Source organism: Barbus barbus (genome assembly GCF_936440315.1).
Source record: "Barbus barbus genome assembly, chromosome: 34".
Classification (NCBI taxonomy): domain Eukaryota; kingdom Metazoa; phylum Chordata; class Actinopteri; order Cypriniformes; family Cyprinidae; genus Barbus; species Barbus barbus.
In genome coordinates, this window is record NC_136762.1 from 6276222 (window position 1) to 6290820 (window position 14599).

The following is a 14599-nucleotide window of genomic DNA, read 5'->3' on the forward strand; positions in this document are numbered from 1 at the left end:
TGCCACCAATACCAAGGGGAAAGCATTGACTCCGCCTGTAATTTCGTCTGCAGCAATCTTAATTACTGTCTAAAGCGCTCCAGCCTGGGTCCTCTGAGTCAACCCACTGCTCTAATTAAACCTACGACAATGGCAGTGTGGAATTTTCTGGAGTGTGAGCAGATACTTGTGCTCCTTCGCCTCTGGTGCACTGGTACACACGCCGTGGTCACTTGTTAGAAGCCATTGATCTTTAGAGCACCCTCTTCCCCTCCTTCCCCATCTCGACGCCGCCAAACTGTGAGTAATCCGTTTAGCACTCGCCTCGATTTTTCATTCGCCAGCACTCATCGAATTAGCCAATTAATCCATATCTTGTGGCGATGAAGTAAACGCTCTACTTGTGGATCAGATCGGCCCATACTCAGGAAGGGCTGGGTGGAGGGATGTAGTCATGGCAAAATTAACTGATTGCCTCATCAGAACCTTCTGGCTTTTCAGCCTTAGCCTCCCTCTCCCTCTCTCTCTCTCTCTCTCTCTCTCTCTCCTTCTTTCCTCTCTCGCTTTTTGTTTGCTTTCTCAGGCTCTTTATGAAATCTGATTAAGCAGCAGCAGAGAAACACTTACAGCAGAATAGGCAGATGCATTTCACACATCTACTGGAGCTAAACTTTCATTTTAGGCTAGCGATCACTACCATCCATTTGCCGAACTCCTGCAAATGTGCCATAAACAGAAATATCATCTATTAACCATCCAGCGCTGAACAGAAAATCATTTTATTTTTCCTGTACAGACAGGGGTTAAATTGGGATTTTGGAGGTGGGTGATTCTGGTGCCCTAGATGAGATGACATGAACTTGTTTAATGAACCTTTTGTCACTGAATAAACTTATTTAATGTAGATGGAATGTGTGTACTGGGTCAAATAAAAACTAGACTGGGGTAACAAAAGATTGTCAAACAAAACATAGGTTTTTCTGAATCACTCCAACCCAATCCTTCCACACCCTATTGAAAATCCATATGTATCTAGAACTCATAAAATGATTCAAACAGGATTGCTGTGAGTTGTTGAACAGATGGTGTGCCATATTTAGGAAGAACAGAAGAGGTCACCATACCACACTGGAGCCTTGTTTAGTCCAGGCCAGAGTGAGGGGAGGGTTGCCCGTCCATGAGCATGTGAAAGCAGCATCCATCCCTATGTCCACTATCTGGGGTTTTGGTTCGGTCAGCAACCTGGGACCAACTAAAAATAAAAGATAAAAAGATTCCCATTGTGTTTTAGTACATTTGATTAGAGTATGTCTTTGTGTGAACAAAACAGAAATGAAGCCCATTACAATGTTCTCATCTGCGGCCTTATTAAGAATACAAGTAGGAAACAAAGGTCATTTCAAGGAGAGAATGTGGGAGGTACATATGGCTCTATATTTTTGAAGGAAACGATGTGACTGTGTATTGTTTACTTCTTACTTGTATATGAAAATTTTTCATGTAGTTTCACGTTTACACGTTTATGTAAGAGACTGATTATACCTGAACACCACTGTTCGACTGTACTGAATGAAAATATATATTATTTAACAGATACTCCACATCTAAATCTGAAAAAAAAAACAGTCCAAAATATGTGGCCACAACTAAAAAATGGTGAGTTGCAAACTGATGTCATTTATCAAGCACTTTCTATTCAATGTTACTTATAGTACAACAAAGATCTCTAAAGGATATCCTCTTGATTTTAAGGACTTTTTCATTTCCTTCCTTGAAATTAAAGACAAAGGAGAGAAATACAGATTGAACATCTCAAATTTTGCTTAAATATTTTATTATGGAAGTGGATGAATACATGAGTACTTACATTGCACATCCACCAAGGTGCTGACATTAGTACTTCCTACTGAGTTGGACACTTCACAGGACACTGGATCTGTGAAGTAAGAGTGGTCTACGGTCACCTCCAGGCTGTCACCATTGGCCTCTGAGATAGGAACCCCACCTTTGGACCATCTGTTTGCAACATGAACATGAAAATTAATTTATTAGGTTCACTGGTACATTCTTTGTGATGTTTCACCCTTTACAGTAACAACTATTATTAACACCAAACACTGAAGCAACTGTGCACAAAGCATTTGATCTGAAATTTATATCCAATTTGGGATTTACTCTGAAACCTAAATCTGATGGAGTGGATAATCTGGGATTATGCATTGAGTCTGTTGTGATATTAGATGTGCTTACCTGTAACCTGTGATCTCAGGGTTGGCAGAGGCAGAGCAGATGAACAACACTTTTGCTCCCTCCATCACCGTCTGAGGCTGAACAGAGAGAGTCACAGACGGAGGATCTGGAAGGAAACATGCAGGATTAGATTCACTGCAGCAATAGAGGCTTTACAAATCCTTCCCAATGACTTTACTGCCAAGCTCCAGGTGTGTAAATCTAAGTCACAATCCTTTTTAAAAATCCATTCCCCTGTCCAATTACACGTCTTTTTTATCATAAAAAACTTGCATATAAATAGGCAATTGTACAATGCCATGTAAATATATTTAAAACAAGTCTCACATTTACTGAATCACTAATCTTGCACTGAAATACATCTTTTTAATGCGACAAAAATATAACATTTTAGTTTTTTTTTCCCCAATGAACCATACTTTTTTATTCTGAATACATTAAAACACAAAGCACATGTCATTTTCAAGTATTCGGAATATAAAAAAAATAAATAAATAAATTTGGCTGTGGCTGCATAAATGAAATAAATACCACATAATCTGCATCACAGAAAAAAATACATAAAAACTACTCACGCTGAACACTGATGGTAACTGAAGTTTGGCGACCTGCAGGGGCGGCAGGGTTTAGGACCCTGCAGGTGTATGTACGTCCAGAATCGCTGTCCTCAGGCACCATGGGTAGCATGCTAACCGCTGTTTCTCTCTTTCCATCCTCCATCAAAGTCTGAAAAGACAGTGATACGGTGTGAAACCAGTTAAAAACTGAAACCGTATCAGTGCTGGTGGAAAAAAATCGCTGTAGCGCTCTGAAAATATAATGCCTAAATTAAATGTTCTGAAAATAATGTCAACGGCAGCTCTTAACAAAACTATCCATAATTTTTTGTTACGTGTGACACCTTTTGGATTCAAATAAGAAGAGACATTTGACAGACAGCGTGGCTAGTACAATGTTATTTCGCCCTAATGGTTGGTGTACTTCAGATACAAAACACACAGCTGTTTCCCTCATCTTGTTATCGCTGTTAAAATCACACAGACATGATAATCCTAATCTAATTGTCCTATATTTCCTGATGCAAGTCCTAATTTAATAAGGAATTCCCATGATGCCCGTAATCCCATTTGAGCTCAAGTCTGTGCCAGCACCGTAGGCTGAGCATTGCAGAGAATTAAAGTCGCCATCAGTTTAGCGAGGCAGGTGAGCGTTTGTGTTTTACGACACTGCCAGGCTTTTTCTGCCATTAGCACGTTTTCACAAAGATCTGTCTATCAGCTCTTCCTGGTGCACATCATTTTCGAAATCTATTTATTGTGTGTGAAAAATCAATACGCCTAAGTGCTGAGAGGTGTACAGTCTAGGTGAATTGATGCCCGCTGAATGTACAAGATGGCCTTAATGGAGGATCAGGCGTAGTTTTAGGTTTAGGACGATTGGAGGAAGCGGGGGGGCACAGAGTGCGGTACTGGGGCTGGAGCATTATGGGAAGACAGTTCCCTGGAGAGCCTGGGGGGGGCGAATCGATGGCAGGTCACACGCTTAACCTCCGATGCGCTGAAAGCATTTTTATGCTACATCGAGTCACGACGCCGCTTGTCATCAGCCTTACCACTCACTGTCCTTTTCTTATTGCTCATCTGCTCTCTCCCAACGACTTGCCCCCCTCTGTCTACCTTTTTTGCATTCCTTCACTTTGTTCGTTTTCTTCTCCAGTTTAAATCAAAATGGCATTGAGTTTTCCACCTCGCTCTTAAACAAGCTGCTCATGTGTTCATTTTTCCCTCATCTACTTTCCGAGTTTCATCTGTCTTGCTTTCTCTCCTCCTCTTCCCTCGATTCACTGCTGGCTCTTGCCCCCTTAAACATGTCGTTTAGTGTCGTTTAGCGTGGTCAGAGAGCATGACAAATGTGACACTTTCGCAGTTGCAGCCGGTTTATGCTCCACTGCACTTCCCATTGTGTTTCGGCATTGTTGTGGCTGATTTCCCCTCTCTTCTCCCCCTCTCCCTTTCTTTCTCTCTTTCTCCCTCCTTTGCTCTTCCTCTCTCAGCGGAAACTGTATCAAACGCTCATGCCTGTCTGAGCTTTGACATGCTCCAGTTATGCTCGAGTATTAGAGCAACAGCAAGAGTGAGAGAAAATAGAGGCACAAAAGGAGGCAGCTTGCAGTAGGGTGATGAGGTTGAGACATAAAGAGATTGAATTCAAGAGGGTTTTCGCAACTTTGTGTGTGCACTATGTGGTGGAGCTAAAGGTATGGGGCAAGACACAGATCCTAAGTTGTTATCAGCCATAGTGACTCTCAGGTCTTCCATAGACTGATGTGTCCACAATCTCACCTTTGAGTAGATGGCATCATGCATTATCTCTCCATCTCGATACCAGGTAATCTCTGCGGCAGGTTTGGCTCCAGATGCCCGGCATGTCAGGTTATGAGGTGTATGAGCTTTGAGACGGACCACTGGCCCTCCCTCCACTATGGGATCTGAAGGTGGCACTGAAAAAGAATTGGAGAGGTTTTTTATCTTCAAGAAAAAACATTAAGACTACATCATACTTGTTTTTATCTGTCTTTCAGATGTGGAAGTCTATGTCAGTTCCATCCAATTAGCCTGAAATGTACAGGTATCCAGTCACTATGGGAAACCACAAGTGGCATACTGTATTTTCATATGTAAAGCCATACCCTAAACCAGGCATCCTCAAATCTGGCCCACTCCTGCAGAGTTTAGCTCTAACCCTAATCAAAAACACATGAGAATGCTAATCAGAGTCTTCGAGATCATTAGAAAATCACAGGAGTTTGATCAGGGTTGGAGCTAAACTCTGCAGCAGATTGGACCTCCAGGGAAAGATTTGAGGAACCCTGTCCTAAACCCTTCCTGACTGCAGTGCAGAATCATTTAATTCTGCCAGCTTGACCTATACAGAACAAGCTGGTAAATGGACAGAGAGATTGGCTTTCTCTGAAAAGAGGTTAAGACAGTACTCATGCCCTTTTAATATGGCTGAGATTTGCCATTATGAGTCTATTTACAGGCACTCCGCCGCAGGCCCGTTTCATCTGAATTACTGATTTGTTCATTTGTTTGCATGCCTGTGTGCAAGCCTTGGGCAAATTGTGTCTGCCACCTTTGATGAAGGTGTCCATCTCGCAGTACGCACAGAAACTCGCAAAAAAAATCTTTCTGTGGTACACACTCTTCCGTCTGTCCTGTTCCTTTTCTCCGAACCAATTTCTGTTTTTGTATTAGAATTGTCAGAGGTCTTTTCGCTGGTCTTGGCCAGGCGCTAATGGAATCCGTGCGCGAGGTTATTCTAATTTCCATGTGGATTCCCTCGACTGCACTCCTGCCGTTGACTTCTTTGACTCTGTTGGATTGCTTTGGTCTCATCCGCCTGCATTGATTTCCCCACATGCCCCTACATGCAGGTACACACATGAATGCTCACATACACGTGCACACACACACACCTCATTCCCTGCAGGAGGAGCTGGCATATTCGCTACGCTCTAGTCTGGGAATTCGAACAGTGTGCCAAACATCGGCAGTGTGCACAAAGGCTATTGTTGTAGCCCTACTTTTCTTCGGTGAGTCTGTGTCTGTGCCAACTTTGTTCAATTAGTGGCAGAATTTTTTTTTTTATTGTGCAATAACAAAAAACTTGGCCTTTCTCGCTCTGATAGTGCTAAATCTTTAACGTCTCATATTTTTAGCCCTTGATATGCTTGCACTGCAGGGGAATGCAGGGGATCTATGTTTTTCAGGTACTATAAAACACGGCTGTGTCCAAGTTGGGCCACCAGATGTCAGCAATGTAGCACTGAGCTAAAATCCCCAGTGATCATTCCCCCCCTCCTCGGTCCCGACCACCTGCCACCCACTGTCGCTAAATGCTGGAGAATATGAAGATCAATCACATTGCGTTAATGTAAAAGCAGCCCTGCGGCTGATTAATTCCGTGAGTCACTGTAGAATGTGCTAACTGTGCAGACTTTGACTTTTAACCATTCACGCAAGTCATTTGTGACTGCTGCAATCACATTTCTTGGCCCTTCACCGTGTTAAGTGTCAGTAGGCTATAGAGAGAGAGGGAAAGAAACAGTGAGGTGGGGGTTGGATAATTTCCTCAGTGTTTCTGTCGACTCAGTTTCGCTCTGTTTGAAAAAACGATGAAGGCTTGACTTATGATTGCATGGGGGTGGGATCTCTGAAGTGTTTTATGCGGAGCAGAGAAATTTGCAGTGTTACGCATTTAAGGCAGTATTTTAAATACTGTTAATGAAATTGGGGACTATGAGGAATGCTCTATTCCCCCTGCTTTTAATCAGCTGCAGGAGAGTTATATCGCAGTGGTTTCTTCTAGCTCTCAATCACACTCACTCACTCATATCTCACACACACACACACACACAGAGTTCTTACCCAGCACTGTCAGTTTGGCTCTGTGTGATCGCAGCCCAGCCTGCGTGGCTTGACACTCGTAGACCGCATCATCGCCAAGCTCAGCTGAATCGATCACCAAGCTGTGCTCTCCTGATAGCGGGTCTCCCATCAGAGAGTAACGTACCCAGCCTGATCCACACAAAAATCACTGTTAGAGATATACACACACATATTGCCATCACAGATAAGGCTAGTTTTGAGACACTATTCTATGCACATTAAAATCTCTGTGTCACTTGGTCAGCGGCAACATGTGAGATGCCTCGCTCATGCAGCCAGCCAACAGAGACTACCCTAACTGACCAGGTTGTTGCCTTCAAAGCAGCTGGGGGAATCATTTTAAATGTCAATGCATGACATGAGCGGTGATTGATTCTCCACCTCAGCCCTAGCAGACGGCTGAGATGATTAGACAAATTAAACGCTAGTTTGCATTAGCCATGGTGTTTGTTTGCCTTCCCGTTTCTTCACTCAATACAGCTGAGGAAGTGAGGCAGTGACATTACTCAAACACACATCCGCTGCAGAGAAGGGATGCTGCCCTTTACCTGCCAATCTATGACTGGTTTTATCTCCCAGTTGTTAATTGGAAAGAAAAAGATGAAGATAAGAGAAGACTAAGCCTTGGTAAATGGACTTCAATAAGCATTGTGTACCACCTGGGGGAATGGCATCATTTCTGCCTTGCTACTTGCTCTAAATTCGGTTGGCATATAGGAAAGTGGGTTTCTAGCTAATTACAAACCCGTGCACCATTTAGAAGCACCTTGAAAATTAATTACGTTGACTTTTTTATCCCTTTCAACTCAATTTTCAAAACCTGTTGAATGGAATGACTTACTAACTTCACTCAGACCATTTTTCCTTGTTTGTTTGGGCCTTATAGAATTCTTACCAGGTAGGTCTCGTTCACCGCCTAGCGCCAAGCCGTCTTTGGTCCACTGCACCATGCCCCGGTATCCCACAATCACACAGGGCAAGGTTACTGATTGGCCAGCAACCACTACTTGGTCCTGGGGCTGCTGGGAAAAGTAGGCTGCTTGAGACACTGCAGGAGGAAAACACACACACACAAAAAAGCATTAATACCTTGGTTGTTGTTTGATATTGTGATGCAAATATGTATAATGAGCACAATGGATCCATGTAGTTGATCACAGACTGTGCACATACATAAATACATACATACATATGCCTGTATGTGCACAGTCTGTGTGGACCCCAATGATGATGAAATTTACATCAAACTTTGTAAAACTAAAGCAACCTTAAGGGCTTATGACTTCATAACATTGTTCAAATGCAATGACAGACTGCAATATACCATGTCCTGATTTCAACAAATTGGTTAAAAGGGCATGCCATAACATTTATTCTGTTTCAGTTTTTCTTTAAATGTAGAAGTGCCACTTTTCTTAGTATCATTCTGGCTTTGTGAAATGGACCAGTAACTAGTTGGATCACCATGGTAAACTGCAGCAAGACTCTCCCTCCTAATGCTGAAGTCTATCTGTCATTTTGCTCAAACCAGTCCAGCTTTCAGGTCAGTGATTTTGTACAGGGAGAGAGATGGGAAAGCACAGAACACATTAGTGCGATAGTATATTAGCGCTGAATCAGCAAGAGCCATTCCAGCTCACATTCACCATCTCTCTGCAGCTGGTAATACTCTTCCAGATACACAATGAAACACAATTTTTCTTGCAGTACCCATGCTCTGGGCTCTAGGAACATATTACCCTTTTACACTGATCTAAAACCACTTTGCCTACCCAACACACTCTTTTAAGTGAAGTTTCTTGACTGGTCACGTGCTGTGCTAGTTTATTTTTATTTATTTTTTTATTTTTTTACCAAGACCAACGAGTGGCATTTCGGTAACTGATTGATGCAGAAAAGGCTTATGTTGCATCATCTTCCGGTTGGAAGAAAGAAAAAAAAGCGCAGTCCGTAATACATTTTACAACAGTTTGGTTTTCTGCAATTGGCAAGGGGTCTAGGCGTCAGCTGGTCATGACTTATTTAACTCTTTCCTATGCCCATATGGCAACCTGCATAGAATGACATGGAAAACGATGTCCCGTTGAGCCAGAGAATCTGTTACCAATTCCCAGGGTGGGGGAAGTGGTGTTTTTCAGTAAAATTATATTTTAAACAATCAAAGGAGCTTTCAGCGTCCCATGAGAGTCATCCGAAGTGGGCTGAGAAAGGCACCTGCCGCCTCACTACATTCCCTGTATTTAGGCTGTGCTGCCATCTTTCTTTCTCCTTTTTAAACACTTTTTGCTCTGCCTTTTTGCCTAATTTGTATAGAGGCTCTCCATCCTACTGAAAAAAATCACAATAAACGCACCCAGACTAAACAACAAACAGTCTTCTCGCTCTCACTATCCCAGTCACTTTTATTACTTCTTACACACATTTCTGTGTTTCTCCATTGCAAGAGCTTCATGATTGGATCTGGTCCATCATGAGCCCTCTTGAAAGTAGAAAGATGGCAACCAGCCAGAAGTAACTAATCCATTCACATGAGATTTCAGAGAAAGTGAGGGGGAAAACGAGAGGTTTTAGAAGGGGAGGGCTGTTACTTGTTCTTCAAAAAGAAATGGACCGTCCCCCCATTTTTTCTGTCTTTCCTCCTCTTTCTTTGCCCTTTTATTTCTGTGTGGTTAAATAGAAGAATAGGGTGCCAGTGGTGGATAAAGAGGAATCTATTCAGCTGGTGCTAAACCCCTCTGAAACTTCTCTCTTTGGGCCAGGGATGTTTAAACAGACAGAGTAGGGGGTCCCACCCCAGGGGGGCCAGCAAGACGGTGAAAGGAGGGCAACATACGGTGGCCAGAAATACACTATTGTCCTCTTGTCCCTTGGTTTTAATAGGCCTCTTCATTTCCAATCAATCCTGCTAAATGCAAGTTTAATAGATTTTCAATAGCGGCTTTTCCCCCCCTAATGCTCAGGATTTTCTCTCTCCTCCATCCTCTCTCACTCTCTGTTGTTCTCACTTTCTCTCTCTTACTTCATCATTCTCACTGCATTTTTTTGAGCTGAAAAGGGGCTTCCGAGCTTGGCTGACAGAGTTTGGTCGAGACTCAATTATCCACTCCATCAAGGGGTGCAGCAAAGACCATCCACCCCCCTAACCTCCTACACAACCCCACACCAGTGTTCTCTCTTAGAAACATAAGCTTCCTTTCCCTCCGAGGCAAAGGCCAGTGCAGATTTCAGGTCTTTTCAAACTTACTCTTTTCTCCCACTTGTGCTGACAGTCCTCTTTTCTTCTCATGAGGATGGACAAAACCAGACAGGAGAATAAATAGAGTAGAGGGAGATACTGCAATAAAATGGAAGTACCAACTTTCTACTGGGCAGGCAATTTGGTTTGTTAAAACATAACTGACAAATAGCCATCTTAAAATGTAAATGAAAATAAGAGAAAAACACAAATTTTGACACCTACTATTTACTACCACCCTCAGATCCCCCTGCAGCCAACAAGTGCCCCATTCCCTTGGGAACTCTTACTGAGAAAAGGATACCAATGCTCAGAACTAGTTGTCTCTCTTCCAAAGACCTACCTAGTTTCTTCCCTACTTCATGATTCAAATGTTACTTTTAGCATTAAACCTTTTCTTAGTTTAGTATTACTTTAATGCTATTGTATGTTATTGTGAAAAAAAAAATCTAAATGATCAGAAACGAAGTAGTAATTAGCTCTTTATTTTAACTGTATGTTTATATAGAATTGTTCTATTTTGAACAGTCCTGCCATTCCTGGAGCTCCACTTTTATGAGATATTGAGTCTTTTTACAGATACTGTAATTGTGTTGTGCTTCTGGGATTCTCCTTTTTGCATCAGGTACTGGATGAACATCGATTGCAATTAAAGAATCTTGCCCCAGCATCTAAATGTTTACGAGCTGTGATAATTCATCAGGATGAGCCGATGTTTAAGGGCTTTTGTACATTCAATGGTTCCTCTTTAGAACCCTCACTGAGTTGTGCCTCTGTGCATGTCTTTAATCACTCTCTCTCTCTCACACACACAAACACAAGACATTGACAGCTTGCATTCAGGCACATTTACACACCCGTATCAATGCACGCACCAGGCCGTATGAGCAAAACCAAAAGCATCTTTATTACCCTTGCAACACATGTAGACACTCACACACACAAACCCACATGTACAGCGAAACAAGTTCACACCACGGGAGTGATTCAGTGCTCTCCAAATCTTGCTCCAAGAGAAGCGCTACAAAATATCACGTCTGGTTAATGAGTCATTTCAAATTGGAATAATTCCTCCTTGCTGAATTAGCCAATTCTTTAACGGCATGTTAGCAGCTTAATTACATGAGTTCATTCCTGACAGAGAAGAGCGGGATGAAAGAAGGAAAAAAGGCAAATAAAAAGGAGGTGGTGTTGAGATGAAGAGCAGCAATGGTGGGAGAGAATTCACTTTTTTTAAGGTAGCCTCTCCTGCTTAGAATGCCCCCAAGGAAAGAACAAAAACTGAGTTAACACGAACATAAACGGTAAAGGAAAATGAATATAAAATATAAAACAGGATAATAAATATTATACTTGCATAATGTGCAGGTCAGACAAAAGGCTTGGTATTAACATGGCTGTCTGGCTCATGCAATGTCATTACAAGGTACCATAACAAATAAAGAGGTGCGTGGGATAAGACAGAGAAAGCCGTCTCTAAAACCTACGTTGTGATTTGCTCCACAGTGTGTGGCATCTGCGTGTGCCTGTGTGTTTACGCGTTCCCCCTTCCCCTAGTAACAAGGTCACAACACACTTGGCTTGATACACTTTAATCCGGATTTTTTCAAAATGGAATATCATTTCACGGCACTGGATGGAAGCAGAGAGGAGTGTGTGTTCATGTGGTGGCGTAAATAGGGCAGGCGTGTTGTGGGGATTGTGGCTCACATTTAGTTGCTACTTTGACACAGTGACGTTGTCTTTTTTTGTCACACGTTAAGTGCAGCTGCAGCTGGGCCTGACTTGAGCATGACATATTAAAGAGCTTTGCTTTTTTCTCTCACTCTCCCCTACTTTCTCCAGGCTGTTTTTAGAGCCCACGATGCGTCTGAGGAGAGTGCCATGCACTCTGCCTCACTGGGACGAACGGACAAACAGATGTTAGCAATGATCCCTCTCTGGTCTACCCTCGCTAGAGACAGCAGGGAGTCTTGATGGTATTAGTGAAAGTGTATGTTTGTGTGTGTGTGGCACTTGGTTTCGCCCCTGGCACAGTAGCAGATAAATCAGAATATTTATCCCATGTCAAGCCATATTTAGCCCTCCCTCAACCTCTTCACTGTTTGTTCTGACAACTCTGATTATAAACAGTGAAGATGTAGCAGGAGGGTAATACAGCTCACATGGATTCATGATCATGCTAAAATCTATGTAGGTAGCTAAGCAGACCGACACGGCTTGCCAAAAACTTTTGTGCATCATTTCATTGTTGGATCGTTTCAACAAATGCAAGCGGCCCGCATTTGAATGCAAATAAAGTTATATCTCAATCAAATTAATTCCACCGTTTCCTGTCCTGTAAACAATAGAAAAGCCAAGATCACTGAATCGTTCAATTCACCCTTTTCACAGCCTGCTCTTCTATTAAGTTCAAACAGCACCTTGAGCACTGTGCTCAAGACTCATCTAGAGGAGAAATAGGAATACGAGAGAAAGAAGGGTAAAGGGGTGGATGAGTGCAATGGAAAAAGAGAAAACTAGTGTGAAAACGTAACTTGCTGGAAATAAACAGGGTTGGCTAAAAGCGAACCATTGTGCCTGCTTCAGATAAGGCCACTAAACCTAAGCTGGAAAGAGCCGAGCTCCATTCTGCGCCATGGAATTATCCTTTTGTTTGGTGTGGGTAGACTCTATTGTTTCATTCTCATTGTGGAGGGTGAGCGTGTGTTTCTGTGCATGTGTGTGTGAAATAGTTTAAGAACATGTGAAGATGTGTTATACCAAAGTCCTTGTAACAGTCTGCATTTGAAAAGTCTCCCTTGTAAACATAGCCGTCTCCTCTACCTAATGTCCAAACAAACTGAGCCAAGGGCCACTGGTATTTGCTTCTGCAGTTTCAGGACCTGCCACATTTCATTCCTTTCTTCTCTCCCTCATTCTTTCTTTTACCGTTCGCCCGGTCTCATCTTCTGCACCTTATCTCCTGCCTCGCATTCCAGTCGCATCTTCCCCCTTTTCTTTCTCACTTTCAGTGTTGTTTTGTGTCTAAATTGCACCCTAACAGCTTTTTAAGAGCTGTTTGCAGGAGTTTAATCCTCCTAGCCTCTTATTCAGTCGGCAGTCTATTGTAAGCATCCTGGCACGGTGCGAGACCCTTTTCAAAACGACCATACAGCTCATCCATCCATCACACCACCTTCCTCTGTCCTTCCCTCTCTTCTTCTAGCCCCTCAAATCCCTTTAGTAAACCCCCTCTTTTTCTTTTTCCTCCATCCCTCTCTCTTTTCTCCTGTCAGCCAGGCCTGATCCCCAGCATCAATGCTGAGCAGGGCCCTTTTCACAGTTACATAAGGTGTGACAAATTGTTGATTTGCCTTCTCCATGCCTGTTTCTGCTCCTCTCTCCGCATTCCAGACACCCTGTCCCGCGCTCACACCCTCCCTGTCCCTGTCCTTTCTCTATTTATCGGCATGAAAATTGCAGGGGTTCAAGTCAGCCTGTCGACAGAGAGAGTGAAACGGGGATGATGGGGGGTCTGCAGAGGCAAGAAAAACAGAGAATAGGACATAAGAGCTTCCAGCAAGGGTGGAAAAGGCAAGAACAGGCTTCTGACAGATAGAGGGCTCAAACAAGCCCATGCTTTTGAGAGGGAATGGAGGAAATCTATAATCAAGCATCTCACCCTGTGGTTATTTCTCACTCTGTCTTATTCCCTTGTGTGGCGGGAGGAGCAAACGATAGACACAGTGGGCGTGGCGTCAAGCCTCGGAGAGGTTTTTATTAAACAATAAGGGATAAAATAAAGTGTCCAAAGTGGAAAAAGTGTCCAAATAAACGGGGAATCTGGTGTCCTCGTTGTGCCGCGGGGCTTGTGCAGGAAGGTAGTGTTCAGAAGGGAAGGGTCCAGGGAAGGGGCGGAGTCCGGTGGCCGCACGCGCTCCCCTCTCGGGGCCGGGAGCGAGTGGCGGCGGCGTCTCGTGCGCGGCTCCTTCCATCTCCTTGGTTCCCGGCGCTTCTGGGGGATTCGACGGCCCGGCATCCTGGCCCGTCAGCCGTCTCACGGGTGCGGCAGTCCTCCTCGACGCACCCTTCCTGGACCCACGAGGACACCAGCGTGCATGCACGGGGAAGAGACCGGTCTCCCGAGGAGAGGCGCGCTCGGCGTTTAAACGGCGGCGATGATGAGGCTCTATTCACGTCAGGTGCGCCTCATCACACGCCACCAGCCCTGCGATTTCAGCGCCCCTCCTCTCACACACCCACTCCCGTCGGGAGCCTGGTGAAGGGCGGCGAATACGGGACGGGGTGGTGATGATGGACAGGGGGGAGGCAGCCGACTCGTCACACTTGTTAGTGGTTTTTGCTAAGGTAATTTCTCATAGTTAGGGTTAGGGATTTGCTGACTGTGGACATGAATTATTTATATTTACATTTGTTCATTTCGCAGAAGATTTTATTCAAAGCGATGTGTAACCCTCAAATCATGTGGTTTGTTGATGAGTGTTGTGCTATTGCTTTTCTAAGTAATCAGAATTAAAATTTTATAACAAAATGACAAAACTGGCAAGGAGAGACCTAAGCCATCTAGAGACCTGGGTCTAAATAAGTAATCACCTAGAAACTATCCAGAACAACCTGCCAACCACCCAGAATACCCTTAACCACCAAGATTTGCAAAGGGAAAAAGTTTTAATCTTGGTCT

General features: G+C 43.6%; 1 protein-coding gene across 1 annotated transcript in view; it reads right to left on the reverse strand.

Moving 5' to 3' along the window:
* The window catches only part of LOC306854379 (kin of IRRE-like protein 3), a 46460-nt gene that overhangs the window by 7533 nt on the left and 24328 nt on the right, over positions 1-14599 (reverse strand). The window contains exons 2-8 of the mRNA XM_079392329.1: positions 7576-7728; positions 6660-6809; positions 4572-4729; positions 2805-2955; positions 2230-2335; positions 1847-1995; positions 1104-1231 (exon numbers count right to left, since the gene is read on the reverse strand). Coding sequence (XP_079248455.1) covers positions 1104-1231; positions 1847-1995; positions 2230-2335; positions 2805-2955; positions 4572-4729; positions 6660-6809; positions 7576-7728 — 995 coding nt within the window. The remainder of the gene's footprint in view (positions 1-1103; positions 1232-1846; positions 1996-2229; positions 2336-2804; positions 2956-4571; positions 4730-6659; positions 6810-7575; positions 7729-14599) is intronic.